Source organism: Plectropomus leopardus, chromosome 19 (assembly GCF_008729295.1).
Source record: "Plectropomus leopardus isolate mb chromosome 19, YSFRI_Pleo_2.0, whole genome shotgun sequence".
Lineage (NCBI taxonomy): Eukaryota > Metazoa > Chordata > Actinopteri > Perciformes > Serranidae > Plectropomus > Plectropomus leopardus.
The window spans coordinates 5,907,546-5,933,996 of record NC_056481.1 but is presented as its reverse complement, the minus strand read 5'-3'; the positions used below and the strand labels follow the sequence as shown (position 1 = coordinate 5,933,996).

At 39.3% G+C, this 26,451-nt stretch overlaps 3 protein-coding genes and 1 non-coding gene across 4 annotated transcripts in view; 1 reads left to right on the top strand and 3 right to left on the bottom strand.

Annotated features, from left to right (window-relative positions):
• Window positions 1–620: 620 nt before the first annotated feature.
• fbxw10 (F-box and WD repeat domain containing 10) lies at window positions 621–6,959 on the bottom strand. Its single transcript, XM_042508202.1, is given in 13 exon segments — window positions 621–1,315; window positions 1,382–1,620; window positions 1,716–1,874; window positions 2,029–2,171; window positions 2,284–2,438; window positions 3,152–3,273; window positions 3,704–3,907; window positions 3,987–4,093; window positions 4,185–4,292; window positions 4,451–4,581; window positions 5,517–5,669; window positions 6,444–6,833; window positions 6,836–6,959. Coding segments are annotated over 13 exon segments (2,730 nt in total).
• Window positions 6,960–8,103: 1,144 nt separating this feature from the next.
• trnag-ccc lies at window positions 8,104–8,174 on the bottom strand. The gene has a single exon. It is a non-coding gene; the product is annotated as a tRNA-Gly (tRNA).
• A 725-nt stretch (window positions 8,175–8,899) lies between these two features.
• Window positions 8,900–18,969, top strand: LOC121958489 (histone-lysine N-methyltransferase PRDM9-like). Its single transcript, XM_042507435.1, has 8 exons — window positions 8,900–9,006; window positions 9,339–9,446; window positions 9,735–9,827; window positions 10,492–10,769; window positions 10,854–10,921; window positions 11,299–11,489; window positions 12,088–14,211; window positions 18,912–18,969. The coding sequence occupies exons 2-7, from the start codon at window positions 9,350–9,352 to the stop codon at window positions 14,166–14,168; spliced, it is 2,808 nt and encodes a 935-aa protein (XP_042363369.1). The 5' UTR covers window positions 8,900–9,006; window positions 9,339–9,349; the 3' UTR covers window positions 14,169–14,211; window positions 18,912–18,969.
• Window positions 15,636–26,451, bottom strand: part of ppp1r9bb (protein phosphatase 1, regulatory subunit 9Bb) — a 34,087-nt gene continuing 23,271 nt past the window's right edge. The window contains exons 7-12 of the mRNA XM_042507436.1: window positions 23,308–23,440; window positions 20,644–20,796; window positions 20,483–20,536; window positions 19,108–19,337; window positions 18,920–19,016; window positions 15,636–17,461 (exon numbers count right to left, since the gene is read on the bottom strand). Of these exons, the coding sequence (XP_042363370.1) occupies window positions 17,411–17,461; window positions 18,920–19,016; window positions 19,108–19,337; window positions 20,483–20,536; window positions 20,644–20,796; window positions 23,308–23,440 (718 nt within the window). The 3' untranslated portion in view covers window positions 15,636–17,410. The remainder of the gene's footprint in view (window positions 17,462–18,919; window positions 19,017–19,107; window positions 19,338–20,482; window positions 20,537–20,643; window positions 20,797–23,307; window positions 23,441–26,451) is intronic.

Below are 26,451 nucleotides of genomic sequence, written 5' to 3'. Positions count from 1 at the left end.
GTTTCGACTGGGTCTGATCCAAAACCGCTATTTCTGGCGGACTTCAAACAGCAGACTCTGAGGTAGACCAAATAACACCGGGCACAGCAAAAAAAAAAGTGTAGACAAGGCCAGATCACCCCCCCCAAAATGATCACTGTGAAGAAAAAAAGTCACATTCAAAGGTGTTCAAAAATGCGAAAATACTTTTTATTTTAAAAGTTTGATGCAATAAAACTATAGATGCAAACGTCAAACGTGTAAAAGCTTCATATAAACTGTTAATTAAATGTGTGCTTCTCCCTCCCTTTATCAACAACTGAGTGTATTAATAGAAATATAATATCAAGATATATTCAACAAACACAAATCTTGAAAAATACAAACTTACCACTGATGAATAATAAACTAAAAATAAGTTTAAAAAAATGTAAAGTACACTACATAACTTCAGTATTTGTCCTGGGTGCTGGTCCAGCCTTACTCAGATGATACAGTACTGACCCCTAGTGGAATTTTAATGAAACATTACTTTTAAAATATGTCCAAAAATGACCATAACACACACTGTTCAGTGAAGAAAGAGTTCTGCCAACATATATCTTTAAAAAAAGTGTCTGTTGAAGCACATGTGACTTTGTTCACAGTGTTTTCTCCTGCTTCTGACTCCTCTTTGACAGTTTTTGCTCACAGCTCTGAGTGAGAGCCGTCTTGGCCCGACAGTCCTCCAGCTGGGTCACTGTGAGCAGCCTGAACCCTCCCTGCTCTCTGAGTGGACCCGCTGGGCTGATCCTGGGCAAGCTGGTGCTGGTTTTCATGCAGTGCTCTGGATTAGGTGGCATGCACTCAGTAGTCTCCTCTGTGGCTTTTGTATTGAATCCACTCACTCTCTTGATTGCCCTGCGTGCGTCGGCACTGTGTGGCTGAGCTGTTTTACAACATAAACTCATGTGGCGTCTCCTCGTGGTGTCAGGAGCTGTGGAGACGTCTCTGCGTTTGATCGCGTTTGACATATTTTGACTGACGGCTCTCTTTAAAATTGGAACACACGTCTTTGCCCTCGTGTGACGGCCGTCATGTGTGTGCCACTGTGGATACGCCTGAGTCTGTTTCATGTTGCAGCGCGAAGGATCTGAAGGTCCCCAAGAATCCCTCAGCCTGGCGTTGACCTCCATGTTGATGCTGACCTCGTCCGTGCACTGCGCCTTGTGGATGGCGTTGACCCTGAGGAGGATGGAGTCACGTGTCAGAGGGTGATGAAGCCCCCTCTTCTTCATGCGTTCACTTGTTGCCTTCTCACTCAGCATCACCGACTCTTTCGCACAGCGCTCGCTGGCTACAAAGGAAAAGTTTTATTTACAAAAGATCTTTTTGCTGTTGTTTTTGACTTGAGCGTGCTTACCTTGTGCTCGACATTTCGCAGAGGTAGGCAGGGAGCAGGTAAGAAGCTCAGCTCTCTCTGGCTTCTTGTTGTTGCAGTCGGTGAAGAGAAGTTTTCTGAGCGAAGCTGCAGATTTCTCTGAAACCAAACCATCCTGAGCCACCGCATCACCCTGACCTCCCTCTGCTGACTCTGCGTAATCCCAGAACACTTTGGCAAACTGGTAGAGCTTCACACTGGTTGTTGCGTTCACTAATATTCTGAAGGAGGGTGTAGAAAGAAATAATTAGCCACTACTGAACACTAAAGTTACAAAAAAAATCACACAGTAATAAAAAGTAAACACCTGACTCACCTATTGTCGTGGAAGTGCAGCGACAGGATTCGGCCTGTTTCAGCCTCTGCAGTGATCTCTCTCAGACAATCTCCGGTGAGAAAATTAAATATCCGAATCTTTCCATCCGCACAGCCGGTAACGACACGCAGGTAGACGAGAGTTAGAGATTTGACCTCCCTGCAGCAACGTGAAACATTTTAAAAGCATATTGAAAAAAAGGGACTGAAAAATATGTTCAAATATACTGAAAAGTTTTGTATTTCCTACAAATTAAATATAATTGTGTAAAATACTTTCTCTGCGTCATCTGCTCAGGAGGTTTCCTGCTTACTTTGGGTGGCTGAAGGTCATGAGACACTCTCTAGTGCTGCAGTCGATGCTCCAGGCCATGACCTGACCGTTAGAGTCCCCAGATAAAAGGTGCCAATCGTCAAAGAAGAGACACTTCACTGAGCTCCTGTGGGTGTCGATCACCTTCAGGAAATAATACATTACACAAAATAATATATATTTATTTATGAACAAATGCAAAGGCATTATCAAGTGCAGATGTATATATAGATATTGTTTTCAAGAAATGACTCACTCTGAGCAGCGCCGCGTTCTCCATGTCCCATATTTTGACGAAGCCCCGGTCACAGCTGCTGTACACCCTTCTCGTGTTGATCCTCACACACTGGACGGGACTCAGGTGCTTGAAATGGAAATCCTCAAAATGCTTCCCTGTGTTCAGACTCCACACTGGCAGCGTGGTGGTTAAGTTTAGTTAACATTTTAAAACATATATGTTATTCTCTGTACCACAAAAAAGCCATTAGCCATGTTCAAACATGAACCAATTTAAAAAGATGTACAATGGTCTAATTTTCATCAGGTTTATGGGAAAATAAGGGGTTTGACAGTCACCAGGTGTTTACAGGGGTTTTTGGTTAAATTTTTTAATTTGTCCCTTTCGTAGTATTATTTCCTTTTTTTTTTATCTCTTCCTCTTATTCATTATATATTAAAAATATAAATATGTTTAGATATAGTCATATATAGTTTATTTTTATTTAAATTCAATGTATATAAAAATGGAAGGGGGTCAATTATTTTTCAGTAACTGATGGAGAAGGGCTGGGATTTTATATGTTTGCACTTCTTCCCACTCCTTTTTGATATGTTTGTTTGTAAAATCTTTTCTTTCCCATTTTTACATGATCAAAATAAATTTCAATTCATTTCAATTTAAAGTGTGTAAGCAGCGTCACAAAAAAAGGTCATCCAGTGACTCCCCTGAACAAGTATGCAAAAAACTCAGAAGCAATAATCATTTATTTTATTTTATTTACCCTTTATTTAACCAGGTCGGTCCCATTGAGATTAAGAATCTCTTTTCCAAGGGAAATAATGCAACCATATGTGTAAATCCAGAGCTTCAGTATGACTGTATGAATCCGTCAAAGGCTGCTTACCTCTGACTGAACCGCCTTTAGCTCCTGAGACGAGTCTGTCAGCGTGGACGTCGAGACAGTTGACGGTGCCAGTGTGACCATACAGCACCATCACACACCTGTCCGTCTTCATATCCCAACACCTGCAAAGACAAAACAAAACAAACAAACAAACAAATAAACACCCACCCTACAAGTTACAAAGAGGAAACTATTTAATTCAATTCAAATTTATTTATAAAGCCCATTATCACAAATCACAATTTGCCTCAGAGGGCTTTACATCTCTCTGTCCTTGGACCCTCACAGTGTCAGGAAAAACCTTTAAAACTCCCCCAAAAAAACTTTAATGGGGAGAAAAACACGGTAAACACCTTAAGACTGTGGAGGGATCCCTCTTCAGACGTGCAATACATATCGTAAAGAACAATAAAATAACAGTAGATGACAAAATGACACATAGGAGAGAGAGAGGGCGAGTAACATAACAATAACATAACATACAACAACAGAAAAATGTAAAATATATTAAAAATATATGTAATTATCACTGATAACCATCGTCCTCCTCACCTGATACTGGCGTCGCAGCTGGCAGTTATCAGCAGGTCTCTGTCGTCACAGAGCAGCACGGCCCGGATGCTGCCCACATGGCCCTTCAGCACCGACACCACTTTGGTCTCCGACGCCACGTAAAGCAGACGCACCACGCGGTCGTTGGAGCCTGTCACCATAAACGAGCCCCCTCTGTAGTCCACCACCCGACGCGGGTCTTCTCTGTCAAACACAACCAAATTAAATCAGTCTTGTTTTTCTTCCAGCGTGCAGTGTGAACAAAGAGATTCAAAACACTTACTGGTCCAGCAGCATCGTGGTGAAATATGCACCACAGTAAACATTTCGCTCTTCCATTTGCACGGTCTTGGTTCTGGTTTTGGCGTAAGCAGCTTCAAACGGCTTCATCTGTGCAACCAAACGAAAGGATAATCAACTTATTTACTGCCGTATTTCTGGTACAAAATAAGTTTAGGAGTCCGGGTGTTGATTTGTTGACCTTTTGGACATTGGGGTGAATATCCACGTTCTCATCATCCTTGGCAGGTACAGGGACTGCAGTGAAGTTGGCATAAGTAGGACTGACTATATTCATACCTTTGCACCTCTAAAACAGACAAAAAATTTTATTGTCATACGTTTGACGCCACATTTGATTCCATCCTCAAAAACCACAACAACTTTGCACAGTTTTAAATATGCAAATCCTCAGTTCCAAATTTTACATTCATATTATGAAATCACGTAAACATTCAAAGGCCTCACCTTCATCATTGCTGCAATTTGATCCTGGAAAAGTCGTCTGAACTTGATTTCCTCCTCGGTTTCCCGTGCAAGGTGCTGCCAGTACTGACAGACTTTCTGGCAGCGTCTCAAGGTGTGCTCATCTAAAAGACCTGGTAGAGGACACACGTACACAGTACATAGAATAAAAATGTAAAAACATACGTGATGGTAAACAAAACGCCATGCACAGATGCTCATTAGAGCTGCGCTGACAGCTGCAGAAAGTTAAAAAAGACAGAGGATTACTATAACAGTTTCAGGACTTTTCCAAAACTTTAAATTATATTTTACTGATTCTGTGAATTGTTCTTTACTAATTCCATGACTTTTCCAAAACATGAAATTATTTTTACTAATTCCATGACTTTTTCAGGCCTGGAGCACGTGACTGTGAAATTGACTTTCCATGTTTTCCATGCCCGTGGGAACCCTGTTTGATGAACCGTTGACACACACTGTTTTTCTGTGGTGGAAGTAACTAAGTGCATTTGCTTAAGTACTGTAAATACAGTTTTGAGGTACTAATTTACTTAGTAGGCCAGTATTTCCATTTAATGCTACTTCTACTCCACTGTATCTATGAGGGAAATATAATCCTTTACTTTTACTTTTTACTACATTTTATTTTTTCCTTTTTTAGTGACTACATACTAATTGTACAGCATATGTCATATTCCTCTTTTTGAACCTGCATACAGAGCTCACTGGTCGTTTGATCGCTAGGGCTTTGCTCTTCTTATATTCAAGGGTTAACCATTTGAATGGGGTAAAGTTGCATCACCACAGTGCAGTTACAGTGGCTTAATTTATTACTAGTTTATGTCAATGCACAATTCAGATTGAACAGTGGAAAGTCAACTCCACTTCTGTTTCTGTGTATTAGTATCTTGAAGCAATAAGAGAATGAATATTATCATATTAATGTGCAGCATTTATACTGTTTATGTTGCATTAAAACAGTAAGAACTAATAGAAATACATTCAGAGTGCAAATCTGGCGGTGTGCATGTGTTTCTGTTGTGTTATCAAAGTGTTAATGGTTTACCTAATATCCTCTTTGACAGGTGAACAGGCAGACAGCTGATGAAGTCTCGGTAGCGGCTGACTCCGGATACAGACTTTGAGGATCCAGGCACCACCATGAGAGCAGGGTCCTCCGAGTCTCCATCAACACGCTGACAGGTATGACGACTACTCACTGAAAAGGAGCATAAGGTCAAAGTCAGCTCTAATGTCAATTCTGCCATTTGTGTTAGACATACAGAAATCAGGAATGTGTTTCTTCATACACACAGTGCAAAGAAAAAGTGCAAAGAGAAAATAAAGAATAAAAAAGAAATACATAGAATTAAATAATTACAAAAACAATACTAAACATGCACCAGACTAAAAAAGAAAAATATAGAAATAATGTATATACATACATATACTGATTATATGTTTAACCCTTTGAAACCTGGATCAACATTAGTTTTCTTGACACCCCTCACAAGTATTTAAACTTTAAAAATGAACAAATTGCTTTGATTTCTCCCCAAAAACATTTGGAAAAAAGTAATCTGTAACTTGGCATGAAATGCCACAAATTGCAGGAAATCAAAATTGTAAAGGGTCACAAAAAAATGACCTGAAAAAATATCAAGCAACTATATTTATATATTTAAAATGAGTTATATGTTATGTTCGTAATAATAATAATAATAATAATAATAATAATAATAATAATAACATAATTGTTATTGTTATTGTTATTGTTATTGTTGTTAACTATAACTATTATTATAATAAACGCATTTATTTATTAATTATCTATTTACATTTTCTTTTTGCTAACTATCTAAATATATTTCTAAAGCCACCTCTGTGCATCTTTATCTGTGCCCTTTGCGGACCTCTAGTGGTACATGGTGGGAATTGCAGTGCAAGACTGTTGCAATATATATATATATATATATATATGTTTTTTTTTTACCATTAAATTGCAGAAACCCTCGTTTTTGTCTGACCAGGAGCACGCTGGTTAAATTAGCCACCATGCGTAATAGTTCCGGGTCACAGAGAGAGAACAGACGGCACAGATATCGTGATTTAATCCAGTCGGAGCTGCTGTTGAACCAGTCCCAGATCTCTTTCAGGTCCATCCCGAGCGGTTTCCCGTGCAGCCCCCGCTGCGCGCTGCGGGAGGGGCGGTAATCCTGAGGGGAGGTCGGGCTCCTGGATCTGGCATAAGTGAATAAAGTCCATGAGGTGACACCCAGGACCCTCTGGATGCTCTCCAGCACTTTAATGTTCCTGCACCGCAGCAGCAGCTCCACCATGAACCTCCTCTTGAACTCATCCGACACTTTCCGCACGCACCGGAGGCGCCCGGAGGATTGGGGGCGAAGGCGCAGGACGGACACATCCCGCACATATAGGGACATCCCTCCGCCGGTTCACGGTCCACCTCACGCTCCGACACACCGACGCTAAATTTAACGGATTTCATCTCGGTGCTTTGAGTAGTTTTAGGTTTCTCTCTGTCGGCTTCGTCGTTGCCAGGAAACAGTTGTTACTCTTTTTTTTTTGTCCCACTCTAAACAACATCAACAAACATGGTTCAGCAGGTTGCCAGGCAACAAGGAACGGATGCTGTCAAGGCATTTAGCAGAGCTATAATAATAATAATAATAATAATAATAATAATAATAATAATAATAATAATTGATAATAACAATAATGATATAGTTTTGATAACGATTATTATTCATATAGCAGCTTTTAAAACAGAGTTTACAAAGTGCTTCTTGCAGAGGCAACATAATTATAAGAGCTAAACAATAATGCCAAACTAAGGTTAGACAAAATTTATAGTAGTACTAAACAAGAGAGAAACAATCACGAAACAACAATAAACACCCACACAAATAAGAGTAAATATAATTCAAAAAATAACAAACGGAAATATTAGCACTAAGATTATACAGGATCAAGGCGAAATCAAAGAATATATTAAAAGATAACTTATAAAAAAAATAGTTAAATTAAAATGTTTACTGTTTACTCAGTGACAGAAAAGGGGTCCCACTGGTGTAAAAGATATCCCAGCTAGCAAGGAAAGTTCCCAAAACATTGGCTAACATTACCTACAAATTGCAACAATGTTTTAAAGATTTAAACTTAATTTTCAAAGAACCTTTTAAGGATGTTTATCAATTCAAATAATGATCCTGTGAGGTTAAATGCAAACTAAGACATAATGTTTTAATGCAACATTCAGGGGATGTTTTGGTGATGATTAAAGTGACAGATCATTTATAAAACATCCCAACAATGTTACATGAGAACAAAGGAATAACATTTTCAAAGCAACATTCAGAACATGTTACTGAGGTTGCAAACCATGCGATATGTTTACAACAAAAAAATAAACATATGTTGTTGTATATGTTCATAGTGAATGTTACCCTTACTTTAAGAGATAGGTTGCATTGTACCATTCTCAAAATGTTTTGAAACCTAACGTTGCTAACTGGGATAATACTTATATAGCGTGGATTTTATTCAACTGTACAACAGCCTGTAGACACACTTGCAAGTTTTGTGAATCATATAAAAAGAAAGTGTTATCAGACACGCAGGAAAAAAACCAGTGCGCCGCCCGGGAATCGAACCCGGGTCGCAAGAATGGGAATCTTGCATGATACCACTACACCAGCGGCGCCGATATCGAAAGGACCGCTGACTGAGTTGAAATAGTCGTTGCAGACGTATGAATTTCCCTTTCTCCTACGATAGGTAAGTATAACATGTTTCAGTATTGCTGGTTAGACTTAGTGGGAAGATGTTATGAACACGTACAGCAGTAAATAACAAATGAGAAGTAGAGGGTAGAATCACAGTAATGTTATGAAAATAAATAAACAAATAATAATCATTATGTATTTATTTGTTTAATTAATAGTTTTGATAAATGGCCCGACACCTTATTGGGGCAATAAACGATACTTGATTGTTTTTGTATCCATTTGTTTTTGAGGATTTAGAAACCTTTTCTATCATTTACATTGGGAGTGGGCGCGTTATATTGATTTTTGCACATAACGTGGTGCAATATTTAAGCATCAGCAATCCTCTGTGTAATTATTCAAATGTGCAATATTCTTACAACTCTGAAATGTAGGTTGTTTTTAACATGTATCGCATATATTGTATTATATATTGTTTTTAGACGCACGAATCTCTGTTTTCAGTACAGTAAGTAGGTGTAAAATGTGTCAATATTGCTGGTTAGACTTAATAGGAAGATTATGTGAACACGTGCATTAGAAGATAACAGCAAAAGGTATTTTGACTTCACGTTACTGCTTTTATTTCGAAAAGAACGGATCTATGTATATATGGGCCTTTATCTTGAAAGAGGGATTTATTTACTTCCGGGGAAGCGCTTTGGTCTCGGATAGTTTTGTTTCTGACATGTCAGCTAACGGCTAAAACCGGATTTAACGGCAGCTGGCGAACAAAACAGTGTGAGGAGTGTATCTTTTGTGATTGGAGTAAGTACAGAGATTTATACGGGTTAACGTAGAGAGTGTTAACCGGGGATTTATTGCTCTGTGTTACATTTCGTCTGTGATAGCCGCATAGCAGCTGCTAGCTCTTAGATAGCCATGCTAACGTTTCATTAGCCATGACATGACTCTTTCCACTGTATATTATCAAGAGGAGTGTCTCTCCTTCTGTATGAAATATAGTGTTAAACAGCTGAATTGGTTTATATTTAGCGAGCTAGGCTAGGATGCTAAGTTACGTAAGCTGTCTATCTGCTGCAGTGTGTGTTTGTCTGAGTCTGTGATACAGATTCACACTTTGCATCAACTCTCCTCAGAGTCCGCACTCATGTCGGGCAGGAGCACCGGGGTGGAGTGGGTTGAGACAACCGAGGAGGTTGTTATTGCAGAGGAGTGCCTCCCCCCTGAGGACAACAATGCTGCAGGTAGGATAAGTTTATTTATTATTGTATTGTTTGACATTTAACTTGGTGCAATATTTCAGCTACTGGAACCCTTCAAATGTGCAATATTCCTCCAACTCTTGAATGCTGGCTGTATTTTAGAGGCCGACAGATTAAAGGTCTGGCCTGTTATTGGGGCAGATGTTTTGCATTTTGCCCATAATCAGTACAGCAGTAATTTAAAAGTGCAAAGAAAATGTCAGCATGGGAGTCTTAAACTGTTGATAAAACTTGTCTTGAGTTTCTAAGACAGTTTCTTCTCTCTCCCAGTGATACCTGTTCTAGAGGCAGCAGAAACTCCAATCCAGAAGTTACTGGACACAGTGGGACATGGAGACAACCCAGAGGCTGACGGGGGCTTTTGTAAGCAAGATAAACTCTTTTCTTCTCTGCTCATCTGCTTATATTCACAGCATCTTTCATTAACTAAAGAAAGAATAAGAAAGTAATCATAGACTAAATTAACATGGAATATGCAAGTTTACTGCATTATTGTTGTTTTATTCGTCCTCCTTATTCCTTTCAATTGAAGTTCCAGTGTGGAGGATAAAGGGGAATATAGTGACAAAATGGAATATAATATATAAGTATGTTTTTTTTTTAGTGTATAATCACCTAGAATAAAGAGTGTAGTTATTTTTTTTACTTCATTTAAAAGGGACATTGTACAGTTAAAATAATAAATGTTATAATTTAATGCACTGTACCAGATTGTAGCTTAGAGCTAATTTTCATCTGCAGTCCCTTAGTAGGTCAGAACCAACACACAGCACAATGACATTACAATATGAAGTTGTGCAAGAAGAAGAGAAAAAGAAAAGACATTTAAAACTGATTATTAAAACTGAGTAAATCTGAAACTTAGAGAGCCTGCGCAGTCTGCAATTTATTACAAGCAGTTGCCATAGTCAAAAGCTTTATTGTAGATGGGGTATGACATTAAATTGTGCTATATTAACATGTGTTAAAATATTGGGTTTATACTAATAAACATAAAGTTTAATTACTGTGTTCTCCTGTTTTTCAGATTGCGAGGAGTGTCTGACTCTCTTCCAGGACCAGAGTGACCCCGCTAACATTAACGGCCCATCTTTTATTCTTGACTTTCCAACGAGCATGGGTCTCCCCCAGAGGGCGCTCCTCACTCTGCCCTATGGCCTGATGATCGGCAGGTCCAGTATTCCCAGTGCAGGAGTCGGGGTCATAAATCACGGACCGATAGTGTCTCCGGGGATGCATTTTGGACCATATGAGGGGGAAATGACGACAAGGGAGAATGCCATGGCAAGTGACTTCTCCTGGGAGGTGAGCTCAGATATGATTTATCCTCTTCAAATTTTTGTGTTATATGTGTGTATTTTGTCTTGAAAATAATCTAATTTTCTGCAGATTTACAAAGAAAAAGATGAGTATGAGTACATTGATGCTGCTAGAGAGTCACACTCAAACTGGATGAGGTAACGTATTGAATTCTGCTTTTGTTACTGCGTCTGTTTCCTTTTTCAGTCTCAGAATTCATAAAAAAGACTACACCACCAATTTTATAACATTATCGGTGTTGCAATGGAGGGCTTACAAAAAGTATCAAACTTGATGCAGAAAGAGGGATATTATCTTTATTTATTTTATGCAGTCAGGCGCCTACATTACCCACAGTGCAACTCGACTGCCAACAGTTTGTTAAACTAGTTGCAGCTAATGTGTAAATGTCAGTGTTTTGGACATGCTTTGTTTGTGTTTCTCATGTAACCTCACGGTGTCTCTTCATATCGTTGATCAAGATGCATCTCACAATCAGTCCATGTTTAAATTCGATCTCTCTCTTCTTGCGCAGGTACATAAATTGTGCTCGTCACAAAGAAGAGGCAAACCTGCTGGTGGTCCAGTACAAAGGCAGCATCCTCTTTCATTGCTGTCGCACCATAAACCCTGGAGACGAGCTCATGGTTTGGCCCAGCAGCAAACTTCTCGCCCAGTTCAGTGAAGCCTGGACTCAAGTGTGGGTGATGAAGCTGAATGCAGCAGGTATCTGTTACAACCTAAATGTTGCCACTCATGAAATATTAGATATTTGTAGTTCAGGGTTCCTATGGTCAAGAAATTCTTGGAAAAGCTTGGAAATAAGAAAAGTGTTTTGGATATGCTTTGGAAAAGTTTTGAATATGCATTGTTTTGGCTACTGTTGGAAATATGTTCAGAAAAATCCGAAACATTTCTAACATTACGCAAAAAATAGGTTTGGTTTTGGGGTTATGTCTTGACATTTTGCGAAGTATTCGTGTGTGCTGGTGCGGCTTTTTGGCATATTCAGCTATTTTTCAAAGGGTGTGTCTAACGAGCGAGTGAAAATTAGCAAGTGTTTCCAGTTTGCTTACCTGCAGACGCCTGCGAAGTGCGTGTTCAATAATGTATGCCTGTATTGCTTCATAAACCTTCCCATTTTAAAAGAGCTTTTAAAAAATCACAAAGTTATGGAAATTTTTTTAAATAAGTTGATACGAAATGTATGGGAACCCTGGTAGTTATTCTTTATTGACTTTGTTTGAATTTTTATGCCATTTTATTCTAAAATCTTGTCAATTTATGTTGACACATTTCTTTCCTCTTTATCTCTTAATTGCAGAAAGTAATGCAACTGCAGCCTCTCAGATCTTCCCGTGCTCCCACTGTCAGCTGTCCTTCACCACAGAGTCCTTCCTGCAGAGACACACAGAATGTTTCCACGCCCAGCCAGAAGAGGGTGCTACAACACCAGCTGCAGAGACGGCTGAACCTGAAAATCCTGCTTCAAATGCCGACTCAGGTCACTCTGCTGCACCCCTGGTGGTTTTAGCTGTTGATCCTGTAGAGTCTAAAACGTGTGGTGATTGCGGTAAGACTTTCAAACAAATACCTCACCTCAGGAGGCATAAGCTTTGCGTCCACTCAAACAGACGTCCGTACTGCTGCCCACACTGCAGGAGAAGCTTCAGCCAGGCGTCTGGCTTAATCCGACACCAGCTAGTTCACAGAAAACAAGCTGGGATAAAAGAAACAAACAGTCCTAATCAGGACAAAATTATTAGTGAAAAGGAAGAGAGTGAGACACCGGGATCTGAAGTTTTAAACACTGCTGATTCAGCTGTAACCGAGGAAACAACAGATGTGAATGAAAGCGAGAATGTGCAAGAAGCTATGGACATAACTGAAACTGAGAACGCTGCTGCAGGAGAGGCAGAAACATCCCAGTTCAGCTGTTCGCACTGCGGTAAGGGCTACACAAACGAAGCCACCCTAAAAAAGCATAAGTTGTATGTTCATGAGAGGTTGCGTCCGTATGTCTGCACCGTGTGTCAGAAGTGCTTTGGCCAGTACAACGACCTGACCAGGCACCTGCGGAGTCACCAAAAACAAGGCAAGATGGGAGACAAACTAAATGAGGCTTCAGAGGAATCTACAAACATGCCATTTAGCTGTACTGAGTGTTCGCTGACTTTTTCAGCAGTGGACGCCCTTCAGCAGCACATCACCGAAAGTCACTCAGAGACAACAGTGGAAAATCATGAAGAAGATCCACTGCCTGCTGACGATGATGATCAGAGTGAGGATCCAGACTTCAGTCCACAACCATCAGTGGCTAAAACTGTCCAAAAATGTCAGAGGCCTCAGCGGCTCGGAGCTGGATCCAAAATTTCTGCCATAACGAAGCTCATAGCTCCAAAACGAAGAGCAGCCATCTGTAAGAAGCCGTTGCGAAGCTCCACTGAGCCAGAAGCACCTGCTGCCAGAAAGTTAACAAAATACAAATGGTTCAGCTGTAGTCGCTGTAAACGGACATATGGAAACCCAGACGATCTCAAAGCACATAAGTGTGCCTTCAAGCAGCTCAAGTGTGGTCAGTGTGGGGCAACCTTTAGTAAGTCTGGCTTCCTGAAGAGACACGAGCAGATGGTGCACACAAATGCAAAATCTTGCAGCTGTGAGCGCTGCGGAAAAGTCTTCACTACGTCGGGGAACTTAAAAAAGCATCAGAAGAGCAACACATGCATGAAATATCACTGCACGTCGGAGCCTTTCCCGTGCTCGTTTTGTCAGTTCTCTTTCACTATAAAGAGCTACCTTATAAAACACATCAAGAGGCATCACCCGGTGGAGTACCTGTCACACTGCGATTCAGAAAGCCTTGTGGATCAGCTGGAGGAAGAGGAGGAAGAGGGAGGGAAAGAATACGTGTGTCCTCATTGCGGGAAGAGCTGTGCAAACGCCAAAACATTCAAAGCTCACACGTGTTTCCAGCAGGTGAAGCTGCTGTACTTGTGCACCGACTGCGGGAAGGGCTTCACAAACCACTACGGCCTCAAGCAGCATCAGCGCATTCACACAGGAGAGAAGCCGTACAGCTGCCCCCACTGCAGCAAAAGCTTCTCCTACACCGGCCAGCTCAACGTGCACCTCAGGACTCACACAGGAGAGAAGCCGTACCTGTGCACACACTGCGGGGAGAGCTTCCGGCAGTCAGGAGACCTGAAGCGACACGAGAGGAAGCACACGGGGGTGAGGCCCTACAGCTGCCCCGAGTGTTGTAAAAGCTTCAGCCGGCCGCAGAGTCTCAAAGCTCACCAAATGCTTCACCTGGGACAGAGGATGTTCAAATGCACCCAGTGCGGGAAGAGCTTTTCCCGAAATTATCATCTCAGGAGACATCATCAGAAGATGCACTTGTAGTCACATTTTTAGGACTTTGGAAGGAGCTTAAATCATTGCCGGTGTAAGCTTAACTGCACTAAATGGTCAAGTACTTAATGAATGTGCTCTTCAAGAGCTGCAGAGAATTTTTGAATGTCCTGTACATAAAATTATTTTAATTTAAGTTTGTTTAAAGCTTAGGTTTGTTTAAAGCATGTTTTTGTGTCTAAGTAACTAACAGAGACAAAAACAGTAATTAAATTGCTCCAGTGACGGGTGATGCTGCTGCAACCGGCAGTTGCAAAACAGGTTGCTATTTAACCACTCAGGGCATGTGCACCGTCATTTTATGACCACTTAACGTGCTTGTTTTTGGCACTGACACACTTAGATTATTCTAAGTGTCTTCATAGAAGTTTTGTAATGATCCCTGTAGAGATAGACCCTTTTGTTAAAGACACAGATGCTTTTTGTTTTGCCAGAAACAGCCCCAAAAGTTGCAATTGCAAACCCACCAGAATTAGTGTAAATAAACAGTAATTTTAGTGTGTATAGATCCAGCATAATTTTACATCTAACTGTGAATTAAGGGTTTATTTCAACAAAACTAGAGTTGGTGATTGTTCAAAGACGAACAAAGACAGTTTTATTTTGTTTATGTCCACTCTGTATTAAGTGTGTTTATGATGATAAAAATTGCTGTTTGTTTAAATGGAGTCTGGTGGGTTTTGACAATAGCAATTTCAGGTCTATCTCTGGTTCAACTATGATTATGTTCAGACTGCAGGCAAGTCATTTTTGTTTCTTAAATCAGATCTTGAACACAGATGATCTGCAGTGGGTTTTTTTTTTGTGCAAGTAATCAGATCACATTTTTGCATCCAGACATCACCAACCTATCTTTATGGGTTGCTGTGGTAACAATGTAGGTGTCAGTAATTATATAGCAAAGCTGTTGATGCAGCTTTCCAGTGTTGAAGCATGAGGAATCAGGTCCATCATTTTGCTCTCAAATTCTCTTAATTTTTGCATCTGCCCCTGTTGCTGACTGTTGCCCCTGTTGTTCCGATTGTGGAATTGATGAATCAGTCATCCATTTGTTCTATGATAGTGTGCCAGCAACTGCAGATCATATTTTTACTGCGCATATGTTGTACCCCAATGATATGAGGCAATATAACCCTTTAACTTCCTCTCTTTTTAACCTCCATGGCACTCTGCTGGTAGCATGGATCTGCTCAGCACTTCAGCCTTCTGGATTTGATGTTGTGTGTTGCGTTAGAAAAAACAAAACTTGAAATCTTACTTGAGCTGCCACAGCATCTGGACTGGGACACGTGTAGAAATCGGATTGGAATCGCATTTTAAACAATCTTCAAATGTGGTTTGGATGAAATTAGCAGAAATCGCTGATTTGGGCCGGCAGTCTGAACAAGACCTTACTCTCCAACAAAAGGTCACAAAAAGGTCTGTCTCTGTCTCTTAAGAAAATAATCTGAGCCTGTCGGTGGCAAAAACAAGCACTTTAGTGAACATAAATTGAAGGTGCACCTCTTACCATTAATGTTAAATTGTAGCCTGTGAAGCTGCTGCAACCCAATACTTGAATAATTTCAAAAACTGTCTCCATAAGTCTCTTTGACACAAAAACATTTAGAACAGGATACATGTGGAAAGACCTAAGCGACTCTTATAGTTTATTTAACGCTAAAGCATTTCATAACCAAAAGCTTGGATTTTTATGTTTAAATACATTTGTTAATTATTTGAGAGCAGAAAAAATATATTAACATGCAGTACAATAGACAAAAAACATAAATGAGCTCACCACAGTCATATAAACTAAAGCTTATTGTCTCTGAATGTCAACTTGCTTTAAAATGAAAAAACACGACCTTGACTTCACTGTTGACCATTTATTCCACAAAACATACAATGCAAAGCATGTGCACTGTACAAGCCTTAACATTATGAAAATACTCATAACATGCCTGTTTTTTTTCAATTCATTAATCTTAATTTTGTTCTTGTAGTCATCCAGATCTACATTTTTTTTAATGACACAGTATAACTTGTCTACTGAATGTTTTGCATTGCTTTTGTCAGTTTTTGTCCTTGTTAGCTCATATTTCCATCTTGACTATATTATAAATATTAAGTAAAATTAAAATATTTCAGTCTTACCTGAACTATACAAACATACTGGTATGACAGTCGACACGAGTAGACTCAGTTTTTAAACTGTGCGTAAATTGAAACAGGTATAAAACCTGGCAGTGTTTTCCATGTGCTACACACAGTGGTGTCAAGTGCAGCTGCTGGTTCGAGCTTTTTAAAATCTGTTTGCTGCTGGTAACGACTTCTTGAACATCCCAGTCCAGTAATGTTTCTTATATCAGTAGTCCTAACTAATACCAGTTACACAAGTCCTTGACAACATCCATTTTTAGGGGAGAAAAGATCCATTTTCGTTTGTGGCACAGCAGTTGTGGAGGCTTGTTTCTGTGGTCCGAGGGGTTAAAACCGAGGGGTTGGACGCTCATTTATGAGTCTTAATGTGTAAAAAATACACAAACACTTCTGAAAGGTAGGCAGCAGGTGGTTCTCAAGGTTAAGTGACAAGACCCCTACGAAGGTTGGGTTACTGTTTGTACAATTTCGAAGACACCTCCGAACTTTATTCCTCCGTTCCAGTGAAGCACCTTGTCGATGTCTTCTCCAGTGCAATCTCCGTCCAATTTACACACCTTCATCACGTAAAATATACAACAACCCTCAATCTCATTAGTTTATATTATGTTAAATGTTATACACATATTCAAATTTTTTACAAACCAAACTGATTGTTAAACCACACAGTATCACATCTGTACAAAAAAGGTCACAAAACTAGGCAAAAAGAAAGGGGGGGAGGGTGTTTTTTGGCAATTAAAAGCAACAGCCTGGTCTGTCACGAAACCACAAATTAAGGGGTTAAATACTGAACTCTGGAAATGAAAAAGGAACAGTACATCTAGAGCTCAGCGGAGTCTGCGTTTGTGATAAAACCGTTCTTCGTGTTCCCGTAAATGTTAACAGAAAAATGTGGTTAAAAGGGGGGTGGGGTCAAGTGGCTGAAAGCCTGAGGACACATATACAGTATGCGACCAGAAACCAAGCTCGAGGTGGTGACGAGAAATACCCTGCAGGTCGTTTCAAGAACAATAACTAATATCTTCTCTCTATCTTCTTCGACTCGTTAAGTTCTGCTTTCTGAAATACGTTAACAGACAAAAAGGCCTTTATAAAGGTTCAGATTTCAGCTCCTCCACCCTGCACTCCAGGTCAGCCACCTGCAGAGGACAGAGAGACAGGAAAATGTTTAATTATGCTGCTTTTTTTGTGTTACAGCATGTGAGCAACATACATAGTAAAGTCCAAAAAATCTGAATCCATAACAGAGAGCTTCGTTATTGTTACAGATACAAATGTTTAGATCTGTGTACGTATTAAAGGAGCAGTCGACCCCAAAAGCAAAAATACGTATACTGCCTTTTACCTGTAGTGCTAGATTAGGGACATAAGTCTTGGTTTATTTTGCCTTTGATAGCATGACACCCTTTAACCGGTAACTAACCGATTAATTTTTAAGAAAATAACGTTTTTAAAAAAAGTGCTATCCATTTAGAGGTGGTGAAATTTTTATATTTTGACACACATTTACATTTCATTTAAGTATCTTCACCCACATACTGCAGCAGTGTGAGTCACGTTGGGCTATTTTAACAACCTCAGCATGAGTTTTCACTTCATTGAAATATATCGTATGGTTTGTATAAAGGCCACATGACTCACTGAAGCAGTTTTGAGCCAAATTGTTTTCACAAATTCTGTAAAAAGAAAAATGGCTACTAAACTAAAAGTAACAAACCAATTAAAAGTTTCTCTGCAACCATCAATAAAACTCCTTAATGACAGCACAGTCAAAAAAAACTGCAAACGTCTGCATTATAATGAGAAACAAGATGAGGCTTCTTTAAGCACAAAATATATATGGGCTTTAAAGTAATTTAATTATTCAAAATTTTGATAAAGTCTCATCTCCCGTACCTAAGGCTCTTTATTTATGGAAAAAATCATAATCACAATTATTTTGGTCAATATTCGATCACGATTATTAAAACATGCATACCCACTAGTTTGACTTGTGCTGTATCCTTTTTTGTTTGTTTCTTGTAATTTTTGTTTTTTATTGTTTGTTTTGATCTTATTTTTTTTCTTATTTCTTTGGGCTGCCCATGTGCCCCTGCACCTGTATTTTTTATTGTTCTATAATCACTTTATTCCAAAAATCCCCCCCAAAAACATGATAACTCATGACCTTCTTTAACTTTTCTTGAATTTTAAATATAATTCAACTAATACAATAAAATTAATAATAAATCAATATAAACACGGTGAAAGAAGAGAGGGAGAGGCACGGCGCTGTTGATAAAAGCACAATTGACTGTAATTATTTTCAGTAGCATGCATGAGAATGAAATATAATCTAATACATTTGAATATATGACTAATTTTGTTGCTAGTTGCTTTTTGGAGAAAAACGTCACTAGAGAGTCTGCAACAAGTTTGCAAAACTGAACGCACGGCTGTAAAGGAAAAGCGGTGCACTGGATTCATAACACAAGACAAAACGAGAGTATTGTGGTACCAAATGTGGCAAAATAATCATTTTTGTCTTGATTTTATTCTTTTATAGAGAAGCCAAAAATGTAAGTGAGAATAAAATTTGATTAATTGCAGAGCCCCACCTGCTCCTGAAGTTGTCCAGACTCCTCTTTCAGAAGAGTGGCCTCGGCTCCGACTTGTGCACAGCGCTGGGTCTCCTTCTTCAGGTACTCAATCTCCCTGTCGGAGGACGCACATCAGAGACAGTTTAACTCAGATTCAACATATCACACAACTCTTTGAGCTCTGTTTCGTCATCATGCCGTCTTACTTCTGCTGATACTCCTTGATGAGGCGTTTGGCTTTGCTGTACTTGCGCTCCAGGGCCTGATACTGGGCCTGCGTCTCCTTCAGGTGCTCGTCCACCGCCTGGCACAGACTCTGCGCCTCCATCCAGTAGCCCTCCAGCTTCTCCATGCGCTCCTTGTTCTCCTGCAGGGTCTGCTCCAGCTGGGCCTTGTCCATACGCCAGCGCTGCTTCTCCTGCTCCGCGTGGTGCAGCTGCAAACACAGGTGAAGCCTCCATTTCAATCACACGCTTATATTATCTCTGATTCTCAAGATTATCTAATTCTATTTATAAAATTATTTATTATTAACATAACTTATTTGATAGGGACACTGCAAATTAACATGTTTAAAGTCTTTTATTGCATTTATTCAGATATTTTCTAAAACTTTTCATTTAGTACTTAAACTGCCTGTTTTATTCCTTTTATTTGCTTTATTCTTGTTGATCTCTTGTATACACATTTCATTCTTGCCTTATTGTTTGACTGCTCTAGATCTTTCTCTGTTTGGGACATGCATTGGTGTTTATTTTTATTATTCCCTGAATTCCTGCATTTTCTTTGTCAAATCAATTTGTAAACAACAGTTTTTAAAGGTGCTATATAAATAAAGTTATTGTAATAATTATTATTATATAGAGATTATAGCTGTTGCTAGTTTCCATCTCCTCTCCTTAGTTAGGTTTCTAGTGAAGAAGAAGAAGGAAATAAGAGAAGATATCAAAATTACATACAATAGTGTGCATATAATAACTGTAATGGTAAAAAAAAAATGCAAAAAGGTAAATATTTACATTATGATAACAGTTAAAAAAAAAAAAAAGACTACAAAAGAATATCAAAGTTACATACACTTATAACACTCAGCTAAATGTCATTATAAAATAGTTAAAATGCTCACGTCTCTGATTTTGCTCCAGCCATCCTTTAACACTTCTGTTAATATGTTGTGTTAATTTTATTTCGGTTGGTAGTGTGTTCCACATTTTAGAGCCTTTTATGAAAAAAGCCAACTGCCCCAAGCAGGTCTTAACAGCGTGCCATTTTACAGTTCCTGCTTGTGCTGTTCTTACCACTATTTTGCCTGCTGATAAAGTTGCATAAAATATACAGTGCTACATTTTGAGGGCATTTAAAAATCAGTTTGAGGGATGAGAATTTTAGAAAATTATCAAAACTGAGCTAACTGTACTACTTCGGTGATGCCATCTCATGGGTTTTTTATCCATTATTTTTAAGTCTCGGTTATACAAAGATGCAACAGGTTTAATTATAGTCAAAGGGGCTTGGCTCTGAAATGTAACACAACAAGAAATATGTGAAAAAATCATGTAAGATCTTAATCCAACAACCTACCTTTCTTTTCAGCTGCTGGATCTCAGCCTGAGTCACAGCGTGCTTTATTTGGAGCTTTTTGGGGAGAGAGATTGTAAATACACGTGTTAAATTAGTCCCATTAGAGGAAATAAGATGTGATTACACAGGAAGAGCTCCAATTAAAGAGATTCACGTCTCACCTCTTTGTATTTATGTGCCAGTTTTTCAGGGTCCGTCTCCAGAGGCGACATGTCCTCGTTCTCTGCCAAGTCAAACACCTCGATGGCGCTGGGATACGGCGGGCTGACCTCCTCGTCATCGTCCTCCTCCTCATCTGTGCCATATTCGCCACCCTGCAGGGAAGGGAGAAGTCCAGGTAAGGAAGAAATGTTAACCAAAAATCAGCATCACTTCTCCTCTCTCTAGGAAGAAAAGTAATAAGCACCTTGGAAAGAGATGTCCAACAAATTGCAAGAAATTAGTAGATTTAGAAGATTAGATGTATTTTATTTTTCCCTAACTTTTAAAAAATTAGGGAAAAATGTCCAGAAAACTATATTTATAATTATCCTTGTTATATATTTAAAATTATGTGACATAATGTTGTTTTTTTAAATTTAGTTTTAAATTTTTTTTTTACCCCTTTTTATGGATTTCTGGGTTTTTTTTGTTTGTTTGTTTGTTTTTTCTTGCTTCTTAGTACGTTCTTGCTTTAATTGTGGGTCATTTCTTCTCAAGATGCCTTCTTCCCATGTTTTCTGAAGAAATCGAGCCAATTTGCTCAGGTTTCAAAGGGTTAAATGGCGTCTTTAAAGGCCTGCTTCTGTGCTATGACACCAAACAGCCACTAGATGGTGGAAAACTTCAAAGCGGAGACGACTCTCTTATTATACAACCCAATGCTTTTCAAGAACCACCCACCATCACCCTGCATGAATGGGGCAACTTCCTCTGTGCTGTTATAATGAAACTACAGGCGGTTTCTGAGCACATGATCTGTTTATGTAAAACCAAAAACATCTGAGAAACATGAGATTAACAAAGCAAAGGGCTCCACATTTTAGTCATCCTGATTCGTCCCCATTTTGGAGCCGAGCTTATCGTTTGATCGGACTGATTCTGCGTGCTGGACGGACTAGTGTGGCCTCCCTCCAGAAGCACAACACGGCCACATATGAGAGCGTCTCTTCAGTTCATGATGGGATAAATTTCATAATCCTAAAGGGGAACCAGGGACGCACAAGGCCAACGAATGATTGCGAAAAAATTAGTTTTTCATTTTAAGGAAGCATTTTGTGCCTGAACAGGTCGAGATGGTTACATAAGCTTCAAATCCAGTTAGTGATGTTTTTTATTTTGTTGTCAAGCGGCTTTGTGTCAGACTTTTTTTCTCATGCAAATGTTAAATAATAACTTGTTTTCTCACTTAAAATTTGGATAAATGCGTTCAGATTCGGGTTGCAAATTGAAAGTATTTTCAATAATAGATTAATCTGTAAAATTTAGGATTAATAATCATTATTTGGAGAAAAAAAACATAAAAACTTTGCTTATTTCAAATGATACCAAATGCATTTTATCCTCAGTCAAAGCTCACACCAACACATTGCATCTATTTTGACAGCATTTCATAGCCTATTGATTAATCAGTAAAATTTTACGCGTTTGATTAAATTCTTAACAAGCTATTTATTGATCATTGATTATTTGTTATCATCCCTAATACAGATATTATTTTTCCTATGAAGGCTATTGCATACCTTTGTGCATAGGAGAACATGTCCATGGGAAAGAGAAAATATTAGATATTACTGTTCTGAAACTGGAATTGATCCTCTATGAATACTGATGCGACAATAACAGAGCTGTAAAAGTTAACAGCCTGAATCTTCCGTTTAATTCTCAAAAATCTTTAAAGTGTGATTGTGGCAGTGCTGGAATCCAAGCACATTTACTTAAGTACCATAATTCAGTGCAATTTTAAGGTACTTGTACTTGAGTATATAATAAAATAATACATAAAAATATAATAACACTGGCAACAGCTATCAACCTTTTGATTAAATGCTCTTAGCATTAAAATGCAACCCATCTTCTTTGTAGCTTCCGTGTTGTTCCTACTTTACGACCTCAAAGCGACTTCCAAACTGGGAAACTACGACCCTCTGACATCACATGAATGCAGCCTTACTGCACTGGCTCACCTGACAGGTCGCCTGATAGGTCACCTCCCTTTCATACATATTTATGGAAAATTTAATCTAGTTTGTGTTTTAGTTCGGATTCACCAAAGTCACACAACAACACAAACAAACTAAGCGATGGAAGCAGCGATAGACCAGCAGCTCCTGTGACCACTGAGGTGAAATTATCGTTTTTGTCAGTGGAGTCTGGTTTCAGTTCACCCGGCTTCAGATCCCTGTCAGAGAGGGTTTGTCTGAAAACAAGATAAAGTGGTGAAAATGTTCTAAATATAGTGTACACTTAACCTGAAATTGATTTTTTGGATGTAGCTAAAATACATTTTGCTGCAGTAGTATATTTCTTAGCCTCTGCTGCATTATTCCAATCAAAATCTCTAAACTTTACTGTCATCTACTGTATGTAATACACTGACGATGGATAAGTACCCCATAAAACTCAGCTTTAGTCAAAAATCTGAGCGCTCCCTCCACCGCTGGATCATGGCAGCATGTGCGTGTAAGTGAAGGACGGAAACTGATTAGTAAGCACTGCACCCTCACTTCTGCTCTGTGCATGTGCAGACGTTGCACCACCACTGATTCAAGAAGGACAAACCAGCAGTTTTTTTTTCTCCTTGTTTCAGAAGCTCTTTAAAACTCGCCCCGAGCATTGAGACTAACCTCTTGTTCGTCCATGTACTGGTTGTAGCGCTGCTCCATCATCTCCCTCTGCCAGCGCTCCTGCTCCAGGGTCTGCTGGATGAGCTGCGCCACTTCGCTCTGCTCTCCCGGCTTCTCTCGCCCGATCACAAACCTGAGATTTGACAGTTCAGTTAGGACTGAAATCTGACATGTCGAAGCAAAATGTCTGACGCGTTATGATACTGTATGTGCGTGCTAAATAATCCATGATGCTCCATTTTTTTACTCCTGACCAGCGACGAGCACAAAGACAGATTCCACAAGCACCAAGAACGTGTTTTTCATTTATGATAAACTGCTTACGGCCCTCCTCAGCTGCTGTAGTGCAGGGACGCTCAGCTTTCTTTGCTCAGGGGCCACTTTTGCACAATGACAAGAGGCCAGGGGCCAGTTGCAGCAGCTCCATACATGTTTCTAAAATTTTAGTTTCCAGAATTTTCAGACATTTGTAGGATTTTAGGACTTTTCTAGGATCTCGGGACATTTCCAAGATTTCAGGACATTTCTGAGATTATAAGACATTTCTAGGATTTTGGCACATTACTACGATTTTAGGACATTTCCAGGATTTTGGGACATTTCTCAAGTTTTAGAAAATTTCTTGGATTTAAGGACATTTTGAGGATTTTACAATGTTTTTTGGATTTTAGGACATTAGGAGTGTAGGTAGGACCTCTGTCAGAGGGTGTGGGGGATCCTCCACTGGCACTTTTTTTGATATACAAGCACTATTTAAATGCTATTTTATGCACTCTGGCCCCTTATGTATACTTAAAGTACAAATCCAATTCGCAGTGTGAATCACTTATTTTTGTTATGAATTAGAAATCAGGGGCCCATGGGCTGAAGGCTGAGCATCACTGGCTTGCGACCCTCCTCTTCCGGCTGTACTGTAATGTATTGATGTAGTTAGGAATGTGCTCCCTCTCATGACAGAAATTGTCTTCCTGTTTAGAGTTGAACAAAGACAGTCTCTATGGGGTTGGCTTCTTGTATGATTAAAATCAAGCGCTCCTCTCTGCCTCTCCTTCAGCTTGCTCACTTCATTATAGAGACTATATGTTTCCTGATTGAGCTTCACAAATCTCTGTCCAATTAAAGCTGCTGTCTAAACAGCGAACAGGAAAAAACAACGTAAATCACGATGAAACCACAGATGGTTATTAAGGCGGCCTCTACAGCCTTTCAATTTCTGCGGCACTAACGGGTAATTAAACACACTTCCTGCCCTCATCTATTTGTCTGCCCGACCTTTTTTTTTTTTTTTTTTTTTTTATGAATAGGTCTGAGCTCTAGTGCCTTTCGCCATCACTGCGGCAGATCCATAATGTATGAGCTATCTATGAAGGTCTCTGATCTTCACAAGTCACACAACACTAACAATCACCCTAACGGCGCTGACCACTAAACCCTGATTATGAATGAGCTCAGATGACAAAAGGAGCGCGTCAGCTCCTCCAAAAAACCAAAGAACGTTGCTACAAATATCCCGCTGGCATTTCAAAACGATACTTCTGATGCCAAGTGTGTTTGTTCCTGATAACTGTGTTTTCTGTGGAATCTTTGGAGCGTATTCAGGATGTCGACACTGAAGGGTATAATCATGACCCTGTGAGACTCGAGATAGAAATCTGCAGTCTGGTGAGCTGAATGGGCAGGATGTGGTAGCAGTCAGTCCTGCGTGTGAGGCTGGCTGTGGGTGTATATCAAGAGGAAACCGTCTCCTTAAGCTCAAGTCAGCGCGAGCTGTGTAACAAGACGTACAGCCCGGTCACCGCTGAGACACACTGCAGGACGAAAACTGTGAAAATAAATGCCCATTTAGCCGTAGAGCGCAGCATGCTAACATGGTCACAATGACAACATGTTGATGTTTAGCAGGTGGTGTTTACCACGTTCACCAGTATGCTGGCATCTGTTTGTTAGCACTGAAAACAAAGTACAGCTGAGGATAACAGAGATTATTTCCAACTTTCTACCCCAATGTCACATCTAGGGCCCTATTTAACCATCTGAAACCTGAGTAAATTGGCTTGAATTATTTCAAAAATATGAAAGAAAGCAATGAGCATCTCATAAAAAAAAGGCCCCCGAAAATAGTAAGAAATTAGTTTAAAAGAAATAAATAAAAAGTTACAGTAAAATAAGAAAAAAACCCAAAACAAAAAAAAGAGACAAGAAAATGACTTCAAGCAAGAACAAATTAACTTTTTTTTCTGTAACATAATTTTAAATATATCATTATAAAAATGATAAATATAGTTTGTGAATAATATCTGATAATCTCTCCACTGCTCATTTTTAATTCATTTTCCTGTAACCTTTTACTCATTTTCCCCCATTTATATAGACTTTCTTGCCAAGTTGCTCTTTTCCTTTTTTTCCTTTGTTTTCAAAAGAAATCAAATCAATTTTCTCCAGTTCTTTAGGTTTTAATGCATTATAATAGGCGAATGCAGCAAAACAAAACTGATGTTGATTCAGGTTCTAAAGGGTTAAACAATCTATAGTGCATGGTCTTAAGTGTGCAAGTGCATCAAAGTCCAGCTGCACTTTTACTACTTAAACGGTGCACAACGTGCACAACAAATAGCAATGAATTCAATCGGAGCATCATGTCCAGTTCCCTTTAAAGTCCAGGTGTGCCTTCACCTGCGCTGCTATTTACAAGACAAATTCTGCCCGTTAGCACAGAGAACGTTTTTTTGCTTAAAGTTATACAGTAAGAGCCGTAATGTCGCTGCAGCAAATACTGTGGGACATTTAAGCAGCAAAACTAAAAACTGTAGTTATAAACTCGACAGAGTAAACAGAACTAAACTTTTAGCTTCTGAAATAATCAGTGAGGTTTCGCTGCTCCTCGTGTGCTAATGTGCACAGCAGCTCTCTTAATGCTTCTTGGAATGATATCACGAGAGGACAAGTCATCTCAAAATTGTGTTTTATCGACATTTCTTTTTGTTTTGCGCAAATCTGTAATGAAAACCCGCCTAATGACGTTAGTTGCACTGTGTGCAGCTTTGTGCCGGGTTTAAGATAGAGCCCTTAATGTCATATACGGTAACCTGTAAGAGTACTATGCATTTATTTCAAATATGCTGATTGTGATCCTGGCGCCATTGC

What these genes read in the sequence shown, in the direction of transcription:
- LOC121958489 (XM_042507435.1), top strand. Translation starts at nt 9,350, where the DNA reads ATGTCGGGCAGGAGCACCGGGGTGGAGTGGGTTGAGACAACCGAGGAG. An exon ending in TGAGGACAACAATGCTGCAG is followed by an intron (nt 9,447 to 9,734) that starts GTAGGATAAGTT and finishes TCTCTCTCCCAG; the next exon opens with TGATACCTGTTCTAGAGGCA. An exon ending in CAAGTGACTTCTCCTGGGAG is followed by an intron (nt 10,770 to 10,853) that starts GTGAGCTCAGAT and finishes AATTTTCTGCAG; the next exon opens with ATTTACAAAGAAAAAGATGA.